We start from the raw sequence: 9,367 nt of genomic DNA, 5'->3' as shown, positions 1-9,367 counted from the left end.
CTGGATGCTAGCTAAGATAGCTGAATCAAAAGTGTCCTTCAGGTTTTTCTGAGTCAGTGCTGAACACTCTGCAAAACTCACTGCCCCAAGCTCCTGGGCAAGCCGCTGGCCCTCCTCTGTGGACACTGGCTGCTGCTGGTTCTGTGCCAGGTGGATCAGTACTTGAACATCTTCTCTCAGGTCCAGCTGGGTGCCTACCAGGACCACGGGCATGCTAGGACAGTGCTGACGGATCTCAGGAAGCCATTTGGTGGTGAGGTTACGGAAAGAGCAGGGACGGACGACGCTGTAGCAGAGGAGGAAGACATCAGCATTTTTGTAGCACAAGGGCCGGAGGCTCTCCAACTTCCCCTGCATGAATATGAAGACGAACCAGATTACAATCAAGCGGATTTCTTTTACAGACAGACAGGTGGCTTCATTCAGTGTTTGTTTCAGTTATTCCCACAAAAATCAACATCAGCAGTGAATCTGTCTCGCCTCATTTGTGGCTCTCAGATCCAAGACTGCGGACTCCACTGAGGAGATATTCCTTATGGAATAATTATTCTTTTATAATATTGTAAATGCCCTAACCCTGTTACAGAAATATTGTGATTGCTGGTTTTCACTCATAAAAGAAACACAGATAAAGTATAATATATAAAAATAAATAATATAGTTTATTTATTTACACTGATGAGAACTGAGCACAAGTACTGCTGCAAGCATGGCTAATTCCCAATTTGATTCTTTAATGAGTGTTTTCAGCAGCTTCTGTTACGCCGATGTTACTGCTTTGGTCTTCTTCATACAAGATTACATTTATGGGGCCATTCATCTGTAGATCATTTATGGTGATCATTTAAGGTGATAAATCGGATTTTGTTATAAGTTGGATGGCCCAACCCTATTTTTTATTTTATAAAGAACAAAACAACCTGGGTGTAAATCTTTGTCCAATCTATCATTGACTTAATCTATTAGAGAAAGGGTGAAGATAGGAGATCCTCAAAAAGGCGATAGAGCACAAGGACCAAAAAACAAACAAACCTGAAATGCAAACTCACTTATTCCTGCAGGGGGCGACATAAACTAACTGGGGTTACAGGGACATATTTGGGATTGGTGGGCAACTCAAACTGAAGGGGTGATAAAGGATTTAAGTCCAGGACTTGCTTTTACCTCTGGACTTAAATCCTTGTGTACTCTGCAGGGGGCAGCCAGCACAAACAATAACTGCTAATTTTGGATCCAATGACTGACAACTACTCATCGATCACTGATGACTTACATTAATCGATCCATCAACCAGCCCCCATTTCTATCATGGCGATGCATTATAAGGAAGAGAGGAGTAAACTTAATTTACACTGCATACATCAATATTTTAACTCCGGCTCTCCAATTCATCATATCGATTGCTAGCTTTTTTAAATAAGAAACTAAAAAGAAAAGCCGATGCTCACCTGTCCAGCCATGTCACAGAGCTGCAGCCTCACCGGCTTTCCGTCAACCACAACCATCGCTAAGAAGATCAAAAGACAGCTTACAGTATGTTTTGAGCTATGATCCTTTACAGCTACAGGAAGCTTTGCAGCAATAAACGTTTCTTGTGACCGAAAATGTGGATAAACGACTAACTAAGGCATGTAAGAAGTGTGTGTGTGTGACGCCTGATCAGCTACACTAACGATCAAGATTTACCGGTAAAGTTGTCAAACGCTGTGGGGACATATTCTGCTGGGTATCCATTGGTGGTGTAGCTCACGATGAGGCTGGTTTTGCCCACCGCTCCGTCTCCAACCAGTACGCAGTGCACCTTGCGCTCGGGCGCGGAGCCGGACCGGAGGCGCTTCATGCTCAGGGGAAAGTCCCGGTTCTTCAGGCGCCGAGGCGGGACCGGGGGACAGTCCCCTCCGCACACCGGGTCCGACACAAGGCGAGGCTTCTGCTTCCCAATATCCTGAGGGAGCATGGCTCTGCCTTTGGATAGAAGAGGATATGAAGTTTTAGATTTGTTGGACGCTTCCCGTTTGCTCCATTTTCCTGACCACTGTTTCTTCTGACCGGCTTCTCTACTGCAAATCTAAAACGCTAAATGGTACTTCGGAGATTTGTGTTAACCATGTCAGATATTTGGAGCAGGCAGTGGCACAGCCGTCGGGTTTCTCTGCTCAGCAGGAGCTCCTGATTGGCATTCTCCCTGCATCTGCTGTGGTTGTGTCTCCTATAAGAGGCTTACAGAGCAGAGCGCCATCTGAAGCTGCAGAGCTCTCCAAGTGAAATCAGCTAAGCTTACTGGAAACTTTTATCCCGCAGAGGAAAATACGAATTTGAATTCATTCCTATATAGAAAAAAGAAAAAAAGAAATCATCTTCGCAGATGGAGCACCCTGAAACTCCTCTGCTGAATAAATGTTAATGTTGACAAAACAGCCGACATAATAACATACATAGCAACAAAAGATAAATACAAATGCTGACTCACTGTTACTGTGACATCAGTTCATTTCTGCCAACCTGCTGCTTTGTGAAAATGTGAAAGAAGCGTTGCTATGCCCTCTGGTGGTTAAATCATTTCAGCTGTGGAGACTGAAGGAGCAGTAGAAGCAAAACGTGAATCATCATTACTCATACAAACTGTAGACTGTAGGTCTAATGCTTCAGCAGAGAAAGAGAGGGAAGGCTGAAAACATCAGAACTGGAGAGAGGAGGCTGCATATCGTGGCGGGGGAAAGCTGTTATAACACCCTCAGTAAAGTTCACAGAGACCATAAATATCATAAATAGTTCATAGTTATCTAATTCAGCTTTTATTTAAAAAGGAAAATTGTCTCTGATGTGCGTGATTAAAGTAACCTTTTGTGTTTTGAGGTCAAACTCTTGAGTCACACAGCTTAACAGGGATTAGTTTCCAAATTAATTTGGATAAAAGTATGAAGCATTGGACCAATAATAATAGTCTGAAAACAAATACTTTTTTCTCCTTTATGGAGTCAAACAAGGAACTTCAATTCTTGCAGATTATGATTGATTTTAAATATTGTACTAGAATTACAGCTGCCTAATGAAATAAACTAACCTTGATTTATTCTGTCATCACAGACGAGGTGAGAAACTGCATCACTAAGCCCAGCCGGCACCTTTGTGTGAAGTGTGTCATTTCTGCACAGCAGTCTCCTGGAGAAATGTGTGGGAGGCAGAATGTGGGAGGCAGAATGTGTTGCCATGCATTTAACAGCAACAGCACCCCACAGAGTGAGAACAAGAATATATTTCTTAGGGACACATTGCATGAAGTGTGCCTGTTTCTTTAAGGGGCAATCGGCATTGTTGAATTATTTGTCCAGAGGACGTCCTTTTCTCTCTCAGTACAGAAACATTGGGTGTTTCTGTCTTTCTCTATATGCAAAGAAAACACTTTGTTTTCCTAATTTTTTCTCAAAGCTGTGTTTTTATCTAGAAATACAAAAAGAAGAGCAAATTCCAAGAACTTAATACCTCAGGATAAGAAGAGATTTCCAACCACTCCGTGCATGAGCTGGAATGGAACCAGAAGGATAGGATTTATTTGAGACTATCGAGATGACATCCCCCAGTTGTTCTTATTTCTGTTTGATATAAAGTTGTGAAGATGTGACACAAAATGTAAAATGCTTCAGAGCCATATTAACAGATGGAGTCCAAAAGGTAATTACTTATAAAAACAATCAAGCCACATTTTTGAAAAAATGTTTACAATTCAATCCAAAAAGGTCTATTTTCATCAATTTACTCATTTAATCTTTTTTTACTTATTTTAATTTGTGTGTGTGTTTGATAATCTGCATAAAAATATGAATAATTGCAGATAACAAAAGTGTGGAAGCAAAAGTTTTCCTTTTCTACCCTTACAGAGAATTTCTGATCCAGTCTCACCAATCCCACCTCTGTTGCTAAAGAGCAGGGAAACAGTTTTCTGAACTGGCACTTTAAAAAGAGGCCGCTCCATAATATCTCACTTCATCTCACTTCACAATCGCTTCATCTGTGCCATTCTCACTAACATAATGCAGTCTATAAACTGTGATCCAAGTCATTACACCAAACCAGTTTTTAAAAAATTGTCATCTGCAAAAGATATTAATGCTTTTTAAAAAGTTTGTCTTCAAAGTCAGACAATTCGTCGTCCTGAAGGCAGATGAAACATTGCTAAGAAATCATCTTAAACCAGCGAAGGACACTGTTGCCTAAAAGGATTAACAAAGAGTCGGAGGAACGCACCAGAGATCTACCAGCTCTGTGAATGGAGACATGGGGCAGCGTCTGAAGCTGGCAAAGCACACACAAACACATAAATCTCATCAACACAGAGACACAGACACACACACACATAACATACAAAGCTGCTATTCTACTCATGTACAAACAGTCTCCCCTACACCCTCCCTACCCTCCAACATCTGATAAACTAGACACCTAATCAGAATCTTTGGGGACCCCAGGCCTCCTTTTGGAGTATGCAGACCAGGCAAATACATTAACTCAATTTAGAGTTTGGGATTAAGGGCCCACCCCTCCCCCTTTATAAGTGCGCGCACGCACACACACACACACACACACACACACACACACACACACACACACACACACACATGCAACATCCCTCCTCTTTCCCCTTACTCTGCCTTTCCTCTATCGGTCATCTCTCTTTTTGATGGGATCAGCTGAGCGCTACATTCTCTTCTTCTTCTTCTTCTCTTGCAACCTCTCTCTCTCTCTCGCTCTCTCTTTCTATCTCTATCTGTCACACTCTCTCGCTCTCTCCCTCAGGGGACCGGGGTGCATGGACTCTATAGTTATGGGCCGAGGCCATCTGTCAGCGTGCACATTCACGCAGCCACCAGAAGGCCGCAACATGTGCAGATTTAAATGGAGAACCCAACTTTCCCAGGACACACAGTCCTGACCCCGGCAGCCGCTGCAGCTCCCCCTCCTCTTCATCCTCCCTCCCATCACCCCGTGCCTCCCTCCTCCTCCTGTTCTTTCCTCCATCCCACGTCCGTGACCACTATCCAGCATCCCTAAAATACAGACCCCACCCACCTGCCACACCCTCCTCCACCAACACCACCAAGAAATACTGTCTGCATTTGAATCAGTGAATTAAAGTCCCCCACCCAAAACCTCCTGGACCAATCAGGCCCCAACCCAACAAACCCCAAATAAGTGTTTGCATACGTGTGTGTTTGTGTGTGCGCATTGTAATGGCTGAGCAGCATGCACAAGCACCATCTTTACACATAATGATGGATTTCCACCTTACATAGCAGCTGATGGAGAAAGAGGGGAGGTTAAGGAGGAGGTGGGCGGAGGGTGGGGAGGGGAGAGAAGGGAACGAAGCAACACCGGTGGGTGTGTGAGAAAGGGAGCGATCAGCTGATTGGTAAAACTGATCATGAGGAGAGGGAGAAAGGATGGAGGGGAGTGTTAGGCAGCAGTGTGTGTTGTTGGATGTGGGCGTGGGGGGCATGGGGTGGGAGGGTAACAGGATTGGTCTTGTCTGTGGGACCCATGGGGAGGACAATAGGAGCTGCGGGGGTAGGGCGAGTGTCACACGCTTTTGCTTTGTGGCACGGTCAACAGGCGTGTGCCACGGGTGTCGTCTCGCCTCCCCTTCGCCTGCTGTCCAACTCCTGGGGAAGCACCGGCAGCCATGAGAACCAGGGCCCCAGGGCCTTTAATGAGGGGCGTGCTGTTTCTTATCAAAGATGGACAAGCCATCATTACAATCATCATTAGAAGCTGCACAATGGAGCATACCTCCCTTAGCTATGGATGGGAAAATCCTCCAGCAGAGCAGAGGAACTGATGGCGGCAGTGGGGGGATGACATTTCTTTTTTTAAGGGTACATAAAGTGAGTGCGAATGTGTCATTTTAATGAATTTGCAACAGTTTCTCTTGGTGAGGCAGCACCGCTTATTTTGCGCATCTCCAACTTTTTTTTCTGAGATAAATCGTTTCCAATAGATCATACATGAGCGAGAAAGCCATCGTCTGATACCATTTTATAAAGTTTCTACACAGCAAAACCTCCAGTGTTAATTTAACACTGGAGATTTTGCTGTGTACCTTGTGCATAAAAAAATTAGACTGAGAAACCCCTTAATGTATTCATTTTCACTTTTCAAAATGTTTGCTAATCATAAAACTAACTAATAAAATTAAGCAGAGTAAGAAGAAAGAATACATTGAACAAGATCTCTGCTGGGGCTCTTATAATGTCGAATTTACACTTCACATTTATGATGATCAAAAAAATTCACAGTGACAATGTTTATATTTAACTCAAAATGCAAGTGCATGGAGATGTTGAGATACTCTTTTACCACAGCAGTAAAAAGAGAAACTTACAAAAAGAACAATTAAACAGTTGCTTGCAATAATATTATATGTGCATTACTGCAAATTTTAGAAATTTCACTGCTGATCCAACATTTTGTGGAAGGTGCAGCAGTTATTGTGTCAAGGTTTTTTGGATACATCTTTAATACAGAGGAGTCAAACAAGGCCAATAGGGTGAAATTCCTAAAATTAGGTTATATACATGAATTTCAGCCATTTAGACCACTCTTCCTGGCAGTCTTTCAAGCTTTATCTCGCTGGGTATGAAAAATCTGTCATTGACCATCTTCAGCTGTGTCCTGGGCATTGGCTGGGCCACTCAAAAACAGTTAGGTACTCACTTTGATTGCAAGGTCTGTGGAGTTTCCTGTGCTGCGTGCTTTAGTTGATGGACAGGTGAAGTGTTGACCTGGTCAACTTCCATTCAAGAGCTCATGTTACTCAAGGTTGGAGTTAACATGTTGAGAAGATGTCTTGCTGACCATCTGCTATCAATCAGCACAGTCGGAATATGAAAACCAAGAGGGTAGTGCAAAGGTGATGCTCTGAGTTTTAAAGCAACATGTTGATATTTGTGTCAAGGCTAGCTGTGTAGCAGCCAGTATGACCCAAACGCAACTGGTAAACAACCTCTTGTTAGCTAAATACACAGATAACCTGAAAGTAACCATAGCACCATAGCAGAAAGTCCAAATGTCAACAATAATGCTGACATTGGAACCAAGTCATCAAAAATCAAGTAATCAAAAGTACAGAACCAGAGAAACCTGGGCCAACGACATCAACAATTTGTTTCTGGTATATAATATCTGTTGTTGATTTGTTATCTGAAATATTGCTAATAAATATGTTTTCTAATTTTTGTAGTTCATTTTCTTTACTGGGCAAAAAGGTTTTGCAACTTTGTAGGATTTTACAGAAAAGCAGGTTATTGTCTGGTGTTTGCCAGACACTATGCTGAAAGCCAAAGTAGCTCTATTTTTGACTTTCTTTTCACACTTGTGACAGCTTTGGATATTTGTGTTCTTCCGTGTTAAGATTAGTTTACAGCTGCAATGCAAGTATAAAAAAACAACTTTGAAGTGACCATTTGGGCTCTCATCACATCCCTGATTAAGGACCTGCTTAATAATTCATTGGCTGTAATAACCAACTCTCTAAGGAATCATAATGTTTTCAAATTTCCTTCATTATCCATATTTTAAAAGTTCTGCTTTAAGCTTTAAAGATGGTTTTTATATAGTTATTTTTATCCACAACTTACCACATTTTTATCATGGGTGCAGAGTTCATCAGAATTATGCCCTGACACAGAATGTGTATTGTGGAATCTTCAAATCATTTCAGTTCAATTCAGTTTTATCAATATAGTGCTAAATCATAGCAACAGTTCCCTTAAATTGCTTTATATTGTAACGTGAAGACCCTACAATAATGCAAAGAATGCCTCAGCAATCAGATAAGCCCCTATGAATAAGCACTTGGTGACAGTGGAAAGGAAAAACTCCCTTTTAACAGGAAAAAAGCTCCAGCAGAACCCGACTCAGGGAGGGGCAGGCATCTGTCACAGGGAGACACCAATCCCCATACTACAGATGAATCCTAGTCACAGATTACTAAAGTAACCTGTGAGCAAAAGCAAAATAAGAAATTCCAGTTTACCCTATAAAATGACATTTACATTTGGGTCATATGATTACATATATGGTCACAGGATTCTTGGAGTTTGTGTTTTGATACTTTAAAGACTGTGAATGGTCAATAACCAAATACCCACTCAATTCTGGTTTACTTTGCATTTTCAAGTGCTAAGTTGCACGTGCCTGAGCTTTCAGAGAAACTGAAAGTGAAAATTGTAATAACAACTAGATTACACAACACTAAGATACAAGGTTGTTATTTTGATAATACCGTATCATACAGTTAACTAGCAGTCATATAGCTGAACTTCATATAAAAAGTACTGTTTAACCCTTTAAAGCCTGAACCATGAGATGATTGCCAGATTTTTCTTAAATGAAGTGTTTATTGATAATTTGATCTGATAACTTAAAAAAATTAAAAAATAGATATTAATTCGCATACATGAGTTTTAATTTGTACCATATTTGATACATCTATCATTGTTTTGGTTTTTTGCATAAAAATGTATTGTGCAAGTTATTTACATTTTTTTTCAATGGAAAAAATCACACTGATGATGTAGAAGTCTCAAAAACTAGATGTATCAAATATGATAAACACTAGGTGTTCAGGGGTTAACAGTGTAATCAAGGTGTAGTCTAGAGACTGTAGCTCTGAACTGACGGGGGTGGCTGTCAAATACGTAAAGAGACTAAGTCTTAGTTGATAAGATAAGTGTAATTACCTGACAAACGACTGATAAACTGTGCTGATTTTATGGTTTCCGTCCAAAGGTTTAAATAAGGATCTGATTTTATACAACATGATACTCAAAGTGTCTCTTTCAGAGTGGAAAAAGTCCAGGCTGGGACTGTACCTTTAAAGTAAACAAAAAAGGAGCACGCTGAAGATTCAGAGGGAGCTTCGATCCCTGCGTCATCTGCAGTAAGTTAAAAACAATCACACTAAATCTTTCTGTGTTTTTTTTCTCGGTTTCAGTTTCTCTGGGGGCTGGCAGTCAGATTTGTCCAGGTTACCGTGTCATGCACTGTAGCCCATTTTTGAATTTGTCATCATTAATGTTTGTCCAAAAAACGTGTCGCTCCACTGTGGCCTTTCTCAAGTGTCTCCTTCAAATTCTTTTTAATGGTCTTTACTGGCCTCTGGCCACGACTGCAGGGAGCATTGTCATGTTGCTAAAGGTGGAGGCGATGTAGGGAGGAGGTGTGTGTGTGTAAGTGTGTGTGTGCACACACACACACACGGGGGGCATGACGCTGCAGCAGTGGCAGCTGGCGGCCCAGCTTGCAGGGGCCATCTCTTCACAATGGAGAGCCTTCCCTCGGGGGCCAGTGATTTAGGACAGGGCTCTCTGGA

The 9,367-nt window shown here is 41.8% G+C and overlaps 1 protein-coding gene across 2 annotated transcripts in view; it reads right to left on the bottom strand.

The window, feature by feature from the left end:
- LOC100704818 (rho-related GTP-binding protein RhoU) overlaps positions 1-3,227 on the bottom strand; it is a 4,291-nt gene extending 1,064 nt beyond the window's left edge. Inside the window, exons 1-4 of one of the 2 annotated variants that reach the window (XM_025908187.1) lie at positions 3,065-3,227; positions 1,687-1,965; positions 1,449-1,507; positions 1-351 (exon numbers count right to left, since the gene is read on the bottom strand). The exon at positions 1-351 is cut by the window's left edge and continues 1,064 nt beyond it. In XM_025908187.1, coding sequence (XP_025763972.1) covers positions 1-351; positions 1,449-1,507; positions 1,687-1,965; positions 3,065-3,212 — 837 coding nt within the window. In that variant the 5' untranslated portion in view covers positions 3,213-3,227. Of the gene's footprint in view, positions 352-1,448; positions 1,508-1,686; positions 1,966-2,470; positions 3,015-3,064 lie in introns of those variants that run through there. The other variant, XM_025908188.1, reaches the window with a different exon arrangement.
- Between the last annotated feature and the right edge of the window lie 6,140 nt (positions 3,228-9,367).

This window comes from Oreochromis niloticus, linkage group LG6, assembly GCF_001858045.2.
Source record: "Oreochromis niloticus isolate F11D_XX linkage group LG6, O_niloticus_UMD_NMBU, whole genome shotgun sequence".
NCBI classification, from domain to species: Eukaryota; Metazoa; Chordata; class Actinopteri; order Cichliformes; family Cichlidae; genus Oreochromis; species Oreochromis niloticus.
This window is presented reverse-complemented; position numbering and strand designations above follow the sequence as displayed.